This window comes from Abramis brama (genome assembly GCF_963993115.1).
Source record: "Abramis brama genome assembly, chromosome: 8".
Lineage (NCBI taxonomy): Eukaryota > Metazoa > Chordata > Actinopteri > Cypriniformes > Leuciscidae > Abramis > Abramis brama.
The window spans coordinates 11,689,039-11,708,821 of record NC_139970.1 but is presented as its reverse complement, the minus strand read 5'-3'; the positions used below and the strand labels follow the sequence as shown (position 1 = coordinate 11,708,821).

Below are 19,783 nucleotides of genomic sequence, written 5' to 3'. Positions count from 1 at the left end.
TCTTATGATTACATGCTGTTCACTTTTCATATAATCAACATAGATCAAATAAAAAAATAACATTATTTACACATAAATATGAAACTAAATACATTTTCTTTAATGGCTACAACACGTAGGCCTACAGTACAGAGAAATTTAATGTCAGAGTGGAATTTGAGCGAATGCCATTTTACTGGTGATCATGAGGGGAAGGGGTGCGTTTTTTGAATAATAAATAATTCAAATAATTCCCAGCGATCTCGAATATTATTTTTTCTTAAAACGCCCATCCCTACAAAATATGAAATGTCTTAATCAGACAACAGACAAGCATCATAGCATAAGAAAGAAAATATAAATAGGCCTAAATAAAGAAGTAAAAAAATAAATAATAATAATACATTCATGTGAATAATAAATAAAGAAATAAAAGAGGCTCAGTAGCTTCTGCAGCACGAACACAAGCTTGTATTCGGCAATTGTTGCTGTGACTTAGCGGTGTCTGACTAGTTGACACTTGGTGTGATGACATTATCGTTTCACAAAATGTACGGATTGGCCGTACACACGAAAACGCAAGGGTGGCGTTTTCAGATTTATCCACCTTGGGACCCGGTTTCAAAAAATAGCGGTTTCAGTCTCCGAAAACGGCGGATCCGTCTGGACGAAACGCCAATACGATACAAAATTTGTACGTATACAGCTAAACGCGTCTCCGTGTGGACAGGGCCTCAATGTAAGGGGACCCGCGGTGTGTGTAGATAGAAATGGCTCATTCTAAGGTAATAAAAACACAACGGTTCATTATGTAAGGCCTTTATACACCACTGAAAACATAGTCATGTATATTATATTGCATTTCTGTCTACAGATCCTCCTAAGTATTACACAATGCACCTTTAAGTTGTTTATGTTCATTATTATTGTAATGTTATGTGCTTTGAGACATGAGGTAGATTAAAGCCGTCTCTCGTGACTCTTTTGTTTGCTCCTGCTGTACGTGTTCATGTGTTTTAAAGGTGTGGCTTTGGAGACGCTCTGAAGGAAGGGTGCGATCTGCTTTCAAAGCTAACTCGCTAAATTGCTAGCCTCTCCGAAATTGCCTACCCTGCCTTTAATAGGTAACTGAGCTGTGACTGAAAAGGCTTTCTAAATTTTACGATCTGAAAACTGTTTTATACTGTAAAAGAAACCACATTTTGGATTGAACACACACAATCTTTTCTACGAGAGGTGAAAGCATTTATTTTGCAGTTTATGCGCTTTGTACCAGATAGAAAGCTTGATTTTGTCTTACAGTCTTTGTGTCCAAAATCATCTATTTTACAAGGTAGAAAAATATAACCACAGGACACAGAATCATGATGACATGAGCACAGGTGGCAAGCTTACAATCATGATAATCCAGTATTCATTACATCCTTTGTTATTAGTGAAATTCAATCTGGGTGAAGGTAGCTAACAAAACAATGCTATATTTTGTAACAATTAAGTATTTTTTGCACCATATACGTAACATAAAAAGCAGTAACCGTCCAAATAAAAACAACCAACAGTATGCATTTATCAAGATTAGATGTACAAACACCTTTCACTGAGTTTCACTCTCTGCTTTTCAGAATTAGCAAAATGGTTTTAACCAACAAGCTATTCTACTTAGTAGAAAATGTGTACAAAAGTTAATGTCTTTTCCTTAAAGCTATGCTAATAGTCGTGTATAAAATATTTCATTTGTACATTTATAAACCATGTTCCCCTTTGTTATAGTAAAAAATATAGTGCTCAATATCACTCGACTGTACAAGGTTCCAGCAAAAAGTACTAAAAATACAACATGAAATCTTTTTAAAAGCACTATCCGTGCCACAATGTTAGCGGCGAAGTTGTGAAAATAGGCATCTAAATATTTATATATCCCTTAGTGTTTTTAAAGCCCCTAGAGTGGTTTCATACAATACAATTAAAACTAATAAAAGTTTTGGTCTGCTATACATTGGACAGCCATATTCATTCTCTCACAAGCTAGCCTAATAGAAAAATCACGGCAAAAAAATAATTTTCTTAATCAGTATTTTGTCTTGATTTCATATTCTCTGAAAAGAAAGAAAAAATATTTTCAGAGAATATCAATTAAATGTATTTTTCTTCACTGGCAAATTAACAAAATGTAACAAAATTTAGTTAGCTTCTTATGCGATTTTTAATGGTAAAAAGACAAAAATACTGTTTAGAAAATATATTTTTTTAACAGTGAAGGCAACAGGCCCAAAAATGGGTAGAGTCTGTAAACGCTTTTCTTATTAAATTCACTACCTCTAGATGAACATGTATATTCTGCTCATATTTGTGTGTGAAGATGTTCTCATAAGCAGCTTCATTAGTGTTACAGCACAGGTTATTACTGACCGTACTCCATATGTGAGGATATTCACTGACAGTGACTCCTTTAGAATGGCTCGTGTGTGTGTGTGTGTGTTGAAGGAAGTGGTCCCAGTCTGCCGCTGGAGTGAGCCGAACATGAAGGAAAGCAGATATCATGGACATCATCTTCAGCAGAGCGAGTCAGTGCTGGCGGGCAGGCGTCCGCTGCGTCTGGCCTCTTTCTCACGCTTTTCCCGCTGTTTCTCCATCTTCTCCTGCGCTTTCTTCATCTCCTTCAGCTTCTTCTTGATGATGGCGCGATCATTCTGACTGGACACACCCAGAGCCTGTGGGAGAGCGTTTCAAAAACACACAAGCGAATCAGCAGACGACCGTGGCATTGAGGCATTATACAATTAAGCACCGTCTTTAATGTTGCAGTGATATTAATGCATATTTTAAAGCTGGAGAGTTGCATTTTGAAATAAAAAGAAAGTGTACCAGGCCTTCACTGGCAAGCACAGCTGTCAATCATGACGTTACACCCCGTTTTAATAGCATCAAATAACCAACTAAACTAAAACCAAACTTATTGGAAAAACTAACACTTGAACATACGCCAACATGATAACTACCTAAAATGACCAAAAAACAAAAGTGTAAGTGCATTTTTTTATTTGACTCGCGTCCCATTGGATTACATGGAGAGGGAGGGTTTATGAGCTATACTGTAGCCAGCCACCAGGGGGAGATCTTTCTAAAAGATTGTGCTTTCCTTTTTGCATTCATATCATAGACTGTGAAGCCAAAATATCCCTGAAATAATTTCATGTCACTATTGTTAAGGGTGGGCGATATACTGGTTAACCCTCTGGGGTCTGGGCTGTTTTTGGGGCCCTTGAGATGTTCTGACATGCCCTGACAATAGTGCTTTTTTCAGTTGCTTATAAACATATTAATGGCAAAGGTGTAAATTCACTCTATAAAGCACAAACAGGGCTACAATAATATGTGAGCCACGTGTATGTACATGTTTTCATTTTTGAGAGAATAATGTTTATGCATGGATATTGAAAAAACTAAAAACTAAAATTTCTGAAATAAGGCCACAAAACACATAGTAAATATGTGTCAATAAGACTTTTGACTAATGGATGTCCTCGCCTAGAATTTTTTCTTCAAAATTATGTGAAAATAGTCTTGCTTTATTGTTCACATAAAACCATACATTGATTTAAATTGATGTAAAACAGGTTTTGCTTGGAAAGCCAATATGCGAGGGGGGCGTGAACGAGGAGTGGTTTACACCTGAGAAATACAATGTCCCACCCACTCTGCATAATGATGAGCCATTCACTCAGGTGTGAAACTGACTGAGCCACAATGCAAGGACAAAATATATATTTAGAAGAAGACTTATATTGACCATTTAAGATTTTGCTTACATCTATCTTGTAAATATGTTTTGCTATTTTATTAAAAAGGTTACAATTACAACAATAATTACAATTTCAACAATATTTCAAGTGTACTCTTTCTTTGTAAAAAAAAATGATTATAGGCCTACATTTTATCTATGTATTCATTAGTTTGAATTTAGTCAACATTGGAACAGCTAACATCTTAGTTGATGACTTATTTTTGACAAAAATAGTAATTTATATATAGAAATTGCTAAACAAAAGCTTATTTGACGTGGCAGTATATTCTACAGTAAAAACTGTACCCAAATCTAGTCAACAAGATGTTGTCTTTCATATTTCGCCTGACTGTAACGTTGGTTTCATGAAATATTAGGGCATATTGTTAATTTGCAGTTTAATACCTTGCTTATACAAATAGCCTACATTTTATTTCAACATATTTCAGTCGATTTTTACTCATCTCAGTATAGCAATACAGTTTGCTAAAACATCATCATTCATTCACACACGCGATTTAAATTTAACTTCTGGCAAATATGAAGTTGACAATAGGCTTTTGACTCGCGATCTTCGCAGTAGGCTAGTGAACGAAATCCAGGAAATTTGTTAATGAAAAAATTATTAAAATTAAGATACAATTGATACAAAACGAAATTCGTTTTAAAGAAAGGATTTGTACTTTCTGTTTTGAGGTCTCTGTGAAAGTTTGAAAGTCTTTTAGTGCTTTTTTTTAGAGCGCTCGCGTCCATAATGGAGAACTGCCACGTAATATTGTTATTTGCCAGCTGTGGTAAACAGCGCGCATCTATGCCGTTCATTCATTCATAAACAGAAACCCGAGAAGGAAAAACTTACTAGTATTCCTCAGCTTGTATTCCTCGTATTCCTCATTATTCCTCACAGCGCTGCGAGACGTTGTAAACAAGTAATGTTCTGAATAAACTTGTGTTTTGGTTTTCTCGAGCTGATGGGGGCGTTCACAGGATTGCGCGGATTACCTCAGCCATTTGCGTTTGAATAGCGTGCGCTCTCCGTGGGCGGAGTCACATTACATTTGAATTAGCTCTAATGAGGTCGACTGGAATCGCTCTCTTTTAATACAGATTTCACAAGATGAGAATATTTGTTTTTTATATAAATTACTTCATTTAAAATAAGAGAATTCAAGCTTCATGCCTGTGTGTCTGTATGCCTGTTTGACTGAGTATTCACTGAGTTATTGCTCATTTTCGGACGCGTTTCAGAATGGACTTTACTGGCAGAGAGAAGGCAGAACTCGCTTCGTGTTTATTTTTCTTTATTTGGCAAAAAGCACAACACTTTGTTTTTATTGTGAGTATACACAAAAATAATACACATTTAACAGAATCGATTGATGTATGAAACTCCTATGGAAAATCAAAGTCAACAGAGTATTTATGAGTTTCTTTTACACTGATAAAAAAAAAGCGAGCTGGTATCGCCGGCGATACCGTCGACCTCAGGGGGTTAAAGGGATAGTTCACCCAAAAATGAAAATTAGCTCATGATTTACTCACCCTGAAGTCATCCTAGGTGTATATGACATTCTTCCACCAATACAATCAGAGTTATATTAAAAAAATGTCCTGGCTCTTCCAAGCGTTATAATGGGTGTCAGTGGGTATATTTTTTTGGAAGTCCATCAAACCATAAGGGTAACCAAACAGTTGATGGACCCCATTGACTTCCATAGTATTTTTTTTCTTACAATGGAAGTCAATGGGGACCAGCAACTCTTTGGTTACCGACATTCTTCAAAATATCTTCTTTTGTGTTCAGCAGAAGACAGAAACTCAACTTGAGGATGAGTAAATGATGGCAGAATTTATATTTTTGGGTGAACTATCCCTTTAAGATCAGATTAGAAACAGTTCTGACATCATATCCTCCTCTGAGCGCTCCGCCGGCTCACCTTGAGTCTGTCACTGTCCAGGTTCAGGAGCTGGTGTCCATCGATGGCCTGTGTGCTGAACTCAGGTGTATACTGATCCATGTTCATACCCATCAGCCAATGACACACCTGCTGGGACGTCCAATCAGAGACCGGACGGGTCTGCCAGTGATATTCCTTCCCTCCAGAGCAAGGCTCCTCGTCCAGCATCTAACACACACACACACATCAGCCAGGTGAATCTCATGAAACCTGGCAGATTTCATTAACATTTTCATCCCAAATTCTAACACCATAATGCAAAAAACACACAGCATGTGTTTTGGATGGAATGAATGCTATCCGCTTATGTTCACGCGACATGCATCCGATCCTCTCGTCATGCAAAACAAACACCACTGACGACAGACACTTGAAATGAATCGGGGATCGCCATCAGCACACGCATGCAGCGCTTCAGAGTAAAAATAACTTCAACTCAGGAACTCCGCGAGCGAAGGGGCGGGGGGATCGAGACAATACTTGACCTTCCAGGGGACCCTTTACACGCCACAGGAAAGCCATGCAAACGAACGTGACGTCTGATCTGCACTCACCTCGCTGGAGGAGAAGGTTAGTGTATGAGAGCGGCCCGACAGGTTGGGCTCCACCACCAGCCCAGAAAAATCTGAAGCAGGACTGCTATGGTTCGAATCATCTAGCACTGACAAGCTCTGGAACGGGCACAGAAAGCAGGATTTGTTATCCAAACACAAAGACTGGGGGATTTTCAGCTCTTTACGCCTAGAGAACGAGCTGATGCACAGCCCCAGAGCATCTCGTAATCAATTAAGATTACTAAAACACAAACACATTCTAGTCCTGCTGATTGTACATAAAATGCTGCATTTGTGTGTGTGTGTGTGTGTGTGTGTGTGTGTGTGTACAGCACATTATTTACGGTATCATCATTTCTGTCTTACAATAATTCAAATTATTTCAGAAGTACTAGGATAAAAGTTTATTGCATCAATTAAATCACCAGTAGGTGGCGACAAATGACTTATAAATGTTTTTATCATTCTTGAATCATTCATTCAAGAGATTCATCTAAAAACGCTGATTCATCTTTCTGCGGATCAAACAGCGATTACATGAGGCATTTCAGTAAGTTACAGTAAAGTAAAAGTATCTTTCATCATTCATCAAAGTAAAACTTTCTTTCATCATTCCTTCTGATGTTCATTTACGTTTATTTCATGCTATAACTAGTAGAAAAAAGGAAGAGATGATCGGTTTATTTGCTGCTTGATGTGCGACAAAGCCACATATGTTTGAATTTTGTGATAAAATTGACTTTGTTTCTTATCAAAACTAAAATAAAGCTCATTGCGTTTACTGGATGGGAAGCGCGCTACAAATAATTTTGAGGTGTTTTCATGCATCAACAGAATCGATCTTGGGATTTAAGAATCAATATCGGCTCATCAAAATGAAAGTAGTCAATATTTTCAACCCAATTAATATTGCATTACATCGCCCAACTCATATCGGTCAATCCCCACTTACCTACAGCTACAACATAACAGCACATACTAAACCAGATAAGCAGCGTAATGCATCTACAAGCAACAATGTTGTTTTAATGACAACAGAAGCCTGTATTTGGAGGCTGGAAAAATAATCATTTGAGAAAAAAAAAAAAAGAAGAGTGATTGTACAAATAAATCTGATTAAATAATAAGCAGCATCATGCATCTAGTGCACTGCATTCAGGACAAACACAAACACACTAATGTGATTCTACAACTATTAATGCTAGACACTAGGTTTGATACACAGCTAGAATTTCACTACATTGCTAGATTCAATTTGAGCGTCTATAAGAGAAAATATACTGTACCAAATCTAAGGAGCGACTGAACAGAGAAGACCAGGAGAGGTTTGTCTGTTCGGGGAGAGGGGTTAATAATATGACATCACTGTCCCAAACACGCTTCAGCCGGAGGCGGTTCATTGACCCGCTGAAGTCATATTCTGAGCACACGCACGTGTCTGGTTATTGATCACATCCACATGCCTGCAGACTTCATCCCAGAACACTTTGACACTGCTTCTCCTTAGCATCTCACAATTGAAAACAAACTGAACCAAGTCCAGCTGGATGCCAGATATTTGTTGTTTAGTTTTAGTTGTGTGTTGTTAGAAGTTCTCTCATATGACTCACTTTTACAAGCGATGATATAAACTAGACAGTGTCAATAGTACATACACTACTGTTCCAAAGTTTGGGATCACCAAGATTTTTTTATTTTTTTTTTAGGAAAGGATGCATTAAATTGATCAAATGTGACAGTAAATAGTTTTACATTATTACAAAATATTTATATATTTCAGATTATATTCCAGATTATATTAACAAAGATTAAATAACAAAGAATTCTGAAAAAATATATATCCTAGTTTCTAAAGATATGAAGCAGCACAACTGTTTTTAACATTGATAATAATCATAAATGTTTCTTGAGCATCAAATCATCATTCATTTTTTAATGAATATGAATCATATGATACACTTTGGTGTCCCTTGACTTAAAAAAAGCCTTAAATGCACAGATCTCATGTTTTTGTTGTGAGAAGCATTAAAGAGAAGCATAAACTATTTTATAACATGATTCACTTAGCATGAATACTATTTACTAAATACTAAAAACTAGGCTTAATTTGATCAATTTTGCTTGATTTTTTAGCTTGTTTAATGTTTATTGCTAGAAATGAACGCAAAAAACAGCTGTATTCTATTTGTGAAATGTGCCACATATGTGTTAGATTTGATACATTTTGAGATTTTGATTTACATATTATTTAGCCCTGAAACTACAAGGATCAATATTTTAATTAATGATACCAGATAGTGATGTCAGAATTCACATTCCACATAGTAAGACAATTGTTTTATAAATGGTGTCAAATTCCCATATACAAACTCAGTCAATTAATAGTCATTATGTTCTCTAACAGTTCTGAATTATTTTTAATCTGTGCAAGTGAATCAATTTCAGGTTTCTTGCGCAGAAGTTCTCACCTTGTTCTTGGAGTTGTGTGTGTGTTCGCTGGCTTCTGCAGTGGTGTATGGGAGACTGCTGGTGGAGGACGACGGCTCTCGGTCTCGCTCTTTGTCCTTCTCTCCAAACCAGGAGAAGGGCATGCAGGTGGGGATGGAGGTCATGGACTCTGAGGGGGAGACTCGCCCCCCGGACTCCTCCAGTAACTCTGCTGAACCCCTGCAACACCAAGACCGGACATGAGAAGAGCCAATACACATACAGCCAATACAGTGTTGGCAGTGGCATAAAGTTTGTGTTTAGCTTCAGTTGTTGTGGTGCTGATTCACAATGTTTCTAGATTATTGTGAACAGATGCATTTTAAATAATTGCAAAATGCTTCATTAGCCAAAAAAAATTAACTTTTTCAAAACCAAAATTTCCCTGTTTTGGCCCTTGGCATCATTACACTAAACATATCATCAGCATATGGGAAAGCGTGAACAAGTATCACTCTATCATTCTGATTGGATTGTCAAAGCAGATGAAAGGTTCCCTTCCAACCAATGTGTTCTTGTGTTTGCAAAGGTTACTTTCAAACAAAGACGTGCAGCCATCATCGCCTTGCATTAAAATGGCCTTGCATGTGTGGAAATAGCTGCAAAGAATATTGGACCTGAAAGAATATTGGACATGGCCTGGACTCAAGAAGGACGGCAAAGAAGCCACTTCTCTCCAAGAAAATGATCACGGACAGACTGAAATTCAGCAGAAGGTTCAAGGATTGGACAGCGGAAGACTGGTGCGATGTTATTTCCTCTGATGAAGCCCTCTATCGACTGCTTGGGACATCTGGAAAATCAACTATCTGGAGAAGAAGAGGTGAACGCTACCATGAGTCTGGTGTCGTGCCAATAGAGAAGCATCCTGAGACCGTCCATGTGTAGGGGTTGCTTTTCATCCAAGGGAGCGGCAATTCTGCCCCAAAACACTCCCATGAATAAAGAATGGTCTCAAAACGTCCAGCATGAGCAACTTCTCCCAACGGTCCAGGAGCAATCTGGTGATAAGTGCATTTTCCAGCATGATGGAGCGCCATGTCACAACAAGGCAAGAGGGATAATGAAGTGCCTCGGAGATCATTACATTTAAATGTAATTCCGTAATCCCATAGAGAACCTGTGGTCCGTCCTCAAAAGGCGAGTGGACAAGCAGAAGTGATCAGATTTCGCTAATAAAGCAAGGATGGATCGCCATCAGTCAGGATTTGGCCCAGACGCTGATATCCAGCATGACTGAGTGAATTACAGAGGTTATGAAGATGATGATGATGATGATGATGATTCAACACTGTAAATATTGACTCCTTGCATACATTGAATGTTTTTGCCAATAAAAGCCTTTAAAACCTTAAAAAAATAAATGCTGATCATTGTTTTCCAGCATACCATAAAAACGTGAACAAAAAATCTTCAAATACAGAAGCAGCAAACTTTGCAGAACACAAAATGATGGTTCCTTACAGAGGAGCAGATTTGGGAAAACAGCTTTCACACTGACAAACCTCTAATGTCAAATGGATTTGGATCATCAGTGTGTGTGTGTGTGTACCTGCTGTCCAGTGACGCCCTTGTGGATTCTTTGTTCATTTTTTTCCCCTTTCCTCCAGATTTCCTTAAACCACTATCAGAGAAACAACATGCATTATATACAACACAATCCATAATGAACTCACAATAAGAAAAAAACAGTAAATCATTCAAGGCTCATTTATTGATATTGTAAGATACTATGGATGATGGTGGGGATTTGTTGTTTTGCACCAACCCAAAATCTGGGAATCGTCTTTTGGTTTTTCCAGCTGCATCATTAGACTCGTCTGAAATAAATAACAGAAATGTATCAGAGCACAAACACAGACAAACATCTAATGGCCAGGCTAACATGAATTGATTTGCACTTTCTTGTCGCAGTAATGAGAAAACTATTTGGGGCAAAAACACTCAACAGCTGGACTACTTTAACAAGCCATTTCAGTGCAACATTTCTAGTGATCATGGCTGCCAGGCTAAAGGTCCGTTCACACCGAGGACAATAACTGTAAATATAACTATAATGATAACTATAGCAGCGTCTACACAAGCGGAAGATAACGTTCTGTTTATTATACGCTGAGTTTTGTCGTCTGCCGCTTTAAATACTCAAGCTCTACAGAGATTCTGATTGGCTGTCAATGTGTTTATCATTCATCAGCTGTAAAAAATCATTCTGAAAGTGATTCCAACGATATAATTTCTCTGTGACGTTATCTTTATAGTTGTGGTGTGAACTCTGCTATTCTTTCATATTTAGAATGATTTTTAGAACTATATCTTTATTGTTATCGTTATAGTCATCGCTCTTGATGTGAACTCTTATATGAATTCTTATACATTCTAGAGAGCTTTAAGGCCTTTAAGATATAAGAATTCAGCCATTATTTAGGTGCATTTCTGTGCATATTATCCCATTCAAACTGTGTCTGACTGCATCCCATTGTCATGTGTTTGTGCTTTATTTGACATTCCTTTCATGAATTATGCCAGGAAACACAGTCAGGACATGCAAACAAATGCCACTAGTAGTAGATGCAATTTAAAAAGTTTTTTTTGTTTAAAGAAATGAACACTTTTATTGAGCAATGATTTAAAAAAAAATATCCAATCAGAATTTGGAGTCAGATCTATCTGTATAATAATTACTAAATAGGTCTTTTTTTATCATATTGCTGTTGCTAGGCGGAAAATAGATAATTGTAAAAAGCTCCATTATAATGGAATCCTAAATCCAGCAAGTTACCTTTGACCTCTTTGCCCTTGCCTTTGGACTCTCTCTTCTTCACGTTCCTCAGGAAGCTGGAGGGGGAGGAGTCTTTGGGGGGCGAGAGGGCGGGGCCCTGAGGATCCCTCTGCACTGATTGGCTGCTGCTCGTAACAGATCCTTCATCCTTCGGGTGGTTTGCAGGGGAAGATATGGCCACCGGCAGGGACAAACTCTCCTGGATTGATCTCCTACGAGACAGTGGAGAATCTGGACTCAAAGACTCGCTCTCATCCTCACCCTGCAAAAGAGACAAGCGCATCCAACGTCAGAAACATTAAACGAGATGAATTGGGTTTTTACAGCAGTCAACTGCTCATGAATATCTCGAGCTCTTTGTGACCTGTGCTTGTCCCGTCGGGGAGCTGAGCGTCTCTTTCAGTTTGCTTCGGGACGGGGGCTGGCGTTTGGACCTCTGAGCCAGATGGGCTCTTGCACGATGGGCGCTGGTGTCCAAACGCTCCGTCTCGGGAACCACCTCACTCCAGTCCGCTCCTGGAGAACAACCCACCAATCATCAACCAACGCTTTTGGAGATCTTTGGAAAGCTCTCCAATTGTCTAAATTACTCACTCATTCCCTGTAAATGTATTGTACTATATACAGTGTGAGAATTTAAGACGCTCTGGTCCATTTGTACACAGTTTTCTCAGGGAATTGAATTTCCGTATATCTGTATTCTGTATGTCTGGCTGAGCTATGTTTGTCTGGATCGAAACATATTTTGAAAAGATAGAACGGTGCGGTCACATTTGCCATTGCTCTGCAAAATTTTGAGGGTGAAATCCAGTGATTTCAATTGGGCAACTGGGAGTTTTGACTTAGAGCGAAGAAGTTCACCATGCAGATTTCACTCATGTTCAATGCTGATGTCAGAAAGCTGCTCGGTTTGAAAGTGACTTCTGTGTGAACATGGTTCATACATTGCTACACTACTGACAATGGACCTTTTTTCCTACAAAATTTCGCTAATGTGACTACACCTAAAGAGTTTAACTCGTTCCCCGCAATTGACGGAATTTTCTGTCATTTATGAGACAACGCTTCCCTGCTTTTCTCTTCCCAAAAGCAAAGTGCGAAAGGGACTTTTTCAATCACATTTGCATTCAACCACAGAGTTACGGCAGCCGTCACTGATGTTCTACCTCTGGATATAGTCAAATCAGCGTCAAGTCACGTTCTGTGGAGATCCGCCTCTTATTGGGCGATTTCAGACTTGCATACAAGGGTAGATTAGTTTTTTTTCGAACTGCAGGCACTGCAATGCATTCTCTATGGGTTCAGGGAGGGCTAGCACTAACGTGCTTTTGTCATCATACCTAAACTTCACTTGTGCAGCGATTAGTGGAAACAAATATACCTCTATTAATAATCTTTAAGCTGAAGTGACACCCAATAATTTCCTCATTGCACAACTTACATTTCACGGACATATTCTCCATCTGTAAATGTTAGAAAGTCAAGAAAATATTCCCAGTTTGCTGTCAGGAGTGGACGAGCTTCTGAAAGCTAAACTTCCGTGAACGAGCGCCGCCGTGTGCATGCAGACGGAGCGCAATAATTCTGACTAAAATATACATTAACACTAAAATATAAATGTATTTTCCTAAAATATTTGTTGTTGTTGGTGAACATAAATGTGCTATAGAATTTCAAACCTACAAGTGTATTTTTATGATATCAGTTTTGTTTTTATTTATTTTAACTACTACTTTAAAAAGCATTGTTTTGTGTTTATATTGTAATGTTGCAGTGTTAGAATGTAATGTGATTTGACCCCTTTTTTGGATAGACTGCAAGGTTACATTCACTATGTTTGTTTTCATAGCCTTCAATTTGAACACTGTTTGTAGAACAATATAGATCAGGATATGAAATAAAAAAAATGTAATTAAATACAGTTTTTTTTTTTATTCAAATAGAAGAAAAATTAAATACTGGGATTATACCATACATCGCCATTCAGGCCAAAATTTCAGATTTCTTTGGCAATTGGCTATTGCCCAACCCTACCTTATGGCACGCTTTAAATGCTGAATTTTCCATTTTTAGCTAAGCAGTAATGATACATTATTATCATTATTAAATGGTTATTTAACAATTAGCCTACATTCAGTCCTGCATTAATAATTCAGTTTGTTTGTTTGCGCACCCCCAAACATTTCAGCACCAGCCGGCACTGGGTTAGGGGGCGCTATTATCTTCTGAAAGAGTACTGAATATCAAGTTTAAAATACAGGCAAAGAAGAAGCAGAAACAAGCCATAGCATATGTAAGCAGATGTTTATGTAAAATAACGCGATCATCAACATTAAACAGCGTATAAATCAAAACTGCTTAATGTTACTGAATGAATTGCGACCCAGGACGAGCTACAGGACTGTGAAGCTTAGACTCGATGGATTCGATTTACTCCATCTGTGTTTTGATCATGTAAAAAAAAAAAAGAAGCATAATAGGTCATCCAAACATTGAGAGTGGATTTCCCATGTGAAAAGTCCATTTCATGCTTATTTAGCTTAATTTGATCTTTCTTGTTGCTACTCCTCAGTTTTCTATGTTTCTGTGACTGGTCCCAATTGTTTTAACTTCAGTATAGGCTCAGCATGACCTCACAATCAAAGAATCCTTCTTGGAATCAGAGAGCTATTAAAACAACAGCAAGAGGTTTAACTCACCCAAAAGAAGTGACTCTGCAGACTTACTGCCCGACAGTGAAGACTCATGACGACCACCGCCAGATTCAAGCTTGGCCAACTACACCGAGAGAGATTGACAGGTGGAAGTCAGAGAACATGAAAGCTGTGTGTGTGTGAGTGTGTTTCTGTTCATGTTCAACTTCTCACCCTCTGCTGCAGATCCTCTATCTGAGTTTTATACGAAGCCTCTCTCTCCTCCAGAGTTCTCCTTAACTCCTCCTCCCTCTGCTCAAACTCCGCCTCTCTACAACACACACACACACATCCAGCCAATCAGAATCTCTGAACTCTTAAGGAACATTTTAAGCCCCACTCTAAAGGGTTAGTTGACCGAAAAGGATTATCACTCTCATTTCATTCCAGATCTGGATAACTTTCTACTGTGAAACACTGAAGGAAATTGTTCATACAATTAAAACATACTGTGACCATTCCAAGTGTAAAAAGAACAAAAAGCAGGGGAAAAAAGGTATCACAAAACAAGTCCATACAACTTGCAGACTATATTCCCAGAGTTTAGATGACAGCTTTGTGTGACAGAAGGACTGTCATTTTTTTGTGGAAACCGTGATTACGGTTTATTTTTCCGGATTATTCGATGAACAGAAATTTCAAAAGAAGTTATTTGTTTTGTTTGTTAGTTTTATGTTATTGGAAATGGAAATATTTTGTAACATTATGCTGTACTTTTAATCAATTTAATGCACCCTTGCTGAATAAAATATGAATTTCTTTAAAACCCCAAACCTTTGAATGATAGCGTATAAACACTGCTTATAAACTCTGTGGAATACTTGATTCTGATTGGTCAATCGCACGATCCAGTGATATGTTATTCCCCGATAACAACCGCTGAAAATCCCTTACATAACAGACAATTAAAATGTCAGGTAACATTAATGGAGAGGTTAGTGTTGCAGTCTCCACTCACTTCTGCTGATAGTCTTTGAGCAGCTTCTTGGCTTTGCTGTATTTCTTATCCAGAGCTTCATATTGGCCCTGCGTGTCATTGAGCTGCTCGTTGATGCTTTTGCAGAGAGCTTGAGCCTCCAGCCAGTTCTTCTCCATCTGGACGATTCTCTCCGAGTTTTCCTGAACGCTCCTCTCTAACTGAGCTTCCCTCGCTTCCCACGCCGCACGCTCCTCCGACGAATCCCTCAACTACATCATCAAACAAACATCACCGTTAAAACACACAGGAACTGCTATACGTTTGATATCAATGGATACGATGGTTCGTAAGTTCGTACTCTCTCTTTTAGTTCATCTACTTCCGCCTCTGCAATGGTGTGTTTAATCTGGAGCTGAAATTAAAACAGAATATACAAAGAATTAAGAAATCATTCATGGCAAACTATTAAAAGACAAGTGAAATGAAAAGCACAAGGTGCTACCTCTTTAAATCTGAACATTAGCTGAGTGGTGTCCATGTTTGATGGCAGGAACACTTCTTCGCTCTCTGGCAGGTCGTACACTTCCACGTTCCTCCTGCCGAAACTGGAACCCAGGATGACATCCTCCCCCCCTTCCTCCTCATCCTCGTAGTGCTCGTCCTGTGAAGACATCAGACACACACGCGCATATTTTACATAGCTGGTAAAACATTAACCATTTAGAATCGACTGGCAAACATACCTGAAAAACAGAGTGACTCGACAGGTATAAACCCGATTGTGAATGAACTCACAAATCTGTTTCCTCATTCAACACGGTGCATTTTTACATATAGTTTGCATACTTGAGAACATTCAACACAAAGCAGCTCTGAGGAGATTACAGCTGAAAAAGCCTGGAGATGCTTAAACTCGGCTGCGCAGTCTCTTCAAAATATCTTCTTTTGAGTTCAGCAGAAGAAAGAAATTAATACAGGATTAGAACAACTTGAGCGTGAGTAAATGATGACAGAATTTTCATTTTTGGGTGAACTATCCCTTTAACTTTTAAACTGAAAGGCACGTTTTTTTGAATGTCGTGTCATGCTTGAGATGCTGCAAAAGACGCAAGCGCAACTGTCAGACACGTCCATCTTCTGTTATGGATTTCCCCAAGCAAAGGTAAATATGACTGCACCTTAAAACCCTCTGACAAGATTCAAATAAAGTTAAAAAGGTACGTCTGGTCCAAAGTTTAGCATGATCCAGTTAGCCCCTGCTGGTAGATCCCATAACTATACCAATGATGTATGATTGACATCATAAATAACATGAGAGGAAGTAAGCTAATTGGTACACTTATGAACTTGATAAATACACTTTAGGAGTCTTTAGGAACTACTATAACCAATAATTAACAATTAACAACAATAACATCAACAGGAACATACAGAATGTACTGATACTAAACTACAGTACAAAAGTAGCTCTGTATACTCTCCACAAAATCACTTCAAACTTGTAGAACGCACAGATGTAAGCAGAAAGGCCCAGTGGATGTGCTTGACTGACCTCCTCAGTAGACTGCTCGTACGCGTCGTCCACCTGCTGCTGCTGGCGCTCCTGCTCGAGGGTCTCGCTGATCAGACGCGCCACCTCACTCTGAGCGCCCGGCTTCTCTCGGCCAATCAGAAACCTGCACGGGGGTGAGTGACAGGTGAGCAAGACGGAAACAAGGATGATTGTGTGTGTAACGTATACTGATCTGCTGATCAGGTGGAGAGGAAACAACAGAGCCTGTGTGAGTGTGCATATTGTTTATTTGCATGTGGGGAACTGGTAGCCCAGAGCCTACAGAGAAATATGAGCATTAAGAGCAGTCATATTGTTTTAAGCAATTGCTAGAGAGCAAATAAAGCACAACTGTAAAGCCATTCTTGGTGTGTGTACAGGCCTTTATATTTAGGAATTTAACAAAGCTGGTTCCTTCATGTTTTCATTAGTGATTCTTCTGGGGAAGAAAACGCATGTGTACTTAAATCATAACTAACTGTGTTTACGTGAATACTGTGCATTTTGGCATTGTTTTGTGTGTATTTGACTGTTTAAGTGCAATAAGCAGCGAAAAATAACTCAATTTAGTACTGAGAGGCGGCTTTATGTGCCGCACTTTGGGTGTGAGCACAAAATCTGCGGGAATGAGTACAATTATGTGGAATACATGCGAAATTCAAGCCCTGTAACACCAACAATATTCATCTGGAGCAAATGAAACAAGTGAGTGAGTGAGTGAGTGAGTGAGTGAGTGAGTGAGTGAGTGAGTGAGTGAGGGGAAACGGGTTTGTGTGTAACTCGCTGTCGGAGAGATGAGAGAGCGAGAAAGAGAAGCTGCTATCATGCATCTATTCTGTGAAATATAATAAATCTTTTGACAACACTACATTGCACTTAGTTTATTATTTCAGAGGCCTTTTTAAAAGACTACAATTGAAAAATATATATTATATATAAAATTCAACCGTGTTAATGTCAAGCCCTGCCGGTAAGCGATAACCAGCTGATCCTTGATGTCATGAAGTACATGAAACTCATACCGCCATTTAGAGAAGTTGAGGTGGGATCATACTACAAGCTTACCACCAAGACTTCCGAAATTTAATAAAACCAGCCAAACAAATGTTGGAGAGAAGAAAACACTTTTTGAGAAGTGGTGTCTCTCTAGTACGGTCACAAGTCTTCAGCAGTTTAGCAAGAGCTTATCTTACGAGAAGAGTTCAAAACATGAGAACATAGCAGTTCACTTCACTGAGCACAAGGTAAACACCCCCTCTGAAGCTACAGCGATAGCAGATGAGTTTGTGCTTACCCACAGGTTTCATGTGAGTCTAAACATCAGTCTGTAGGCGTTGAGAAGTCTAAAAGAGAAATGTGTGATCCGTCGGAAAGAACAGACACAGTCAGTCTGCTGTCAAACGCTCCGATAACAAGCATGTTTGTGATCAAGGTCGCGCCCACACTCCCTTAATGCTAACTCTCTTAGTAAGTCCATTACAATTGTAAGAGACACTGGTGCAGCACAATCTCTTAATCTCTTACTTTAGCTTATATTATGCCGTTCTCTGTCAAAAGATACTCTGGTACTGATGTGCTAGTGGCGAGCTAGGGTGTGCATATGGTGTACCTTAAATCTGATCTGGTTAAAAGTGGGGTTCCTCTTGGTGAGCGACCTGTGTTTCCAGTGACAGGGGTAAGCCTTATCTTAGGGAATGACTTTTGAATGTACTCATTCTGCTAAGCCTGAGTTGGTTCCTTCTGAATCTATTGACCCATATCAGGAAGCAAAGTCCCTGAAAATTTCCAGAGAGCACTTAATCGCTCCTCAAAGGTCTGGCCCGTCTCTAACTGGAGAGCGAAATAAAACTGCTCATCTGCTGCCCAGCATTCACTTGCAAGAGTGGGAAAAGCTGTTTGAGCAGTTATTTTTTGATCATGTTGGGATCTTACATAAATTCAGACCTGTTGTACATGTCAGCAGGGTTGTTTACTGTGTGTGTGTTCATTTGAAGCACAAATTGGTCGTTTTCAGGGGTTTGTTCTGCTAGTTTGGTGCACACCAGGGTTCAGATGGCAGCACTAACAGAGCAATCGTTTGGAAGTCGTGTCTCGGTCCGCTAGTTTGGTGCACACCAGGGTTCGGATGGCAGCATTCTCACACTTGAACAACACTAACAGAGCAAGTGTGCCAAGTATGAACACACCCTAAGTCTCATGACCAATCAACAAGCCCCTTTTCAACACGTAAAAATAACAGCTATGCTAGATCACTTTACATGTCAGGTCTCTTCTCGTCTATTTGGAGGGTGTTTAAGGCCAGATTAAGTTAAAACAGTTAAAAGTCTGCCAACACAAGACTATTAGAAAATTCCAATGACCACACTAAAGACTTCATATTTAAGTAACTCAGTGGTTCTCACACTCTTCTGGTTGCACTCCCCTTTAAACCTTTAAAAAAAGAAATCTGGCTCTACCCAATCCCACCTCTGCCTACCAAATAATTTCACAAAAAAATGATGAAAATGTAAAGATTGTCAAATATTTCAGTGATGCTGATTTGTATGAACAGTGTGCAGTGAGCTCTTTTGACGGCTGCGTCACAAGCTCAGCTTCTTGTTCTAGTTCCCAGCTTGCGATGCCGGTCGCTGCAGAGATGCAGCTTTATGATGATGATCTTGGGCTTGTTCAGACAGTGCAAAGTCAACGATCTGAAGAGGAAAAATTCTGAGGAATTTGGCATTTGGTGCCGCTTTATAAGGCACACAGCCAACCGCCATTTACACCCTCGAATGCCTTTTCCACAGCAGCTCTTGTTTTTTGTTTTCTTCTTCTGCCCTGCAGTCGCCGCCACACACTTTGAGAACCACTGATGTGACAAACAGACGGAGCAGAACTGACCTGACAGTTCCCTTCGTGTTCTTGAGGACGGTCGCAGCAAAGTGTTGCGTCACACCAACCAGACTGATGCCATCCACCTCCACAATCTGATCATTCACCTGGATCCTGGAACAGAACATGAAGAGGTTTAATGCGTTGCATTGACAAAAGTAATCTTGATTTCATGTGTCTCATTAAGCAACTATTAATGTATACTTA

At 39.1% G+C, this 19,783-nt stretch overlaps 1 protein-coding gene across 3 annotated transcripts in view; it reads right to left on the bottom strand.

The window, feature by feature from the left end:
- Nucleotides 1-1,206: 1,206 nt before the first annotated feature.
- Nucleotides 1,207-19,783, bottom strand: part of ppp1r9ala (protein phosphatase 1 regulatory subunit 9A-like A) — a 53,867-nt gene continuing 35,290 nt past the window's right edge. The window contains exons 5-20 of one of the 3 annotated variants that reach the window (XM_084122766.1): nucleotides 19,586-19,690; nucleotides 16,706-16,829; nucleotides 15,656-15,814; nucleotides 15,512-15,565; nucleotides 15,193-15,422; nucleotides 14,409-14,505; nucleotides 14,241-14,319; nucleotides 11,906-12,057; nucleotides 11,542-11,803; nucleotides 10,531-10,582; nucleotides 10,315-10,386; nucleotides 8,744-8,942; nucleotides 7,562-7,606; nucleotides 6,276-6,392; nucleotides 5,701-5,889; nucleotides 1,207-2,690 (exon numbers count right to left, since the gene is read on the bottom strand). In XM_084122766.1, coding sequence (XP_083978892.1) covers nucleotides 2,532-2,690; nucleotides 5,701-5,889; nucleotides 6,276-6,392; nucleotides 7,562-7,606; nucleotides 8,744-8,942; nucleotides 10,315-10,386; nucleotides 10,531-10,582; nucleotides 11,542-11,803; nucleotides 11,906-12,057; nucleotides 14,241-14,319; nucleotides 14,409-14,505; nucleotides 15,193-15,422; nucleotides 15,512-15,565; nucleotides 15,656-15,814; nucleotides 16,706-16,829; nucleotides 19,586-19,690 — 2,095 coding nt within the window. In that variant the 3' untranslated portion in view covers nucleotides 1,207-2,531. The remainder of the gene's footprint in view (nucleotides 2,691-5,700; nucleotides 5,890-6,275; nucleotides 6,393-7,561; nucleotides 7,607-8,743; nucleotides 8,943-10,314; nucleotides 10,387-10,530; nucleotides 10,583-11,541; nucleotides 11,804-11,905; nucleotides 12,058-14,240; nucleotides 14,320-14,408; nucleotides 14,506-15,192; nucleotides 15,423-15,511; nucleotides 15,566-15,655; nucleotides 15,815-16,705; nucleotides 16,830-19,585; nucleotides 19,691-19,783) is intronic. The other 2 variants (XM_084122767.1, XM_084122768.1) reach the window with 2 other exon arrangements.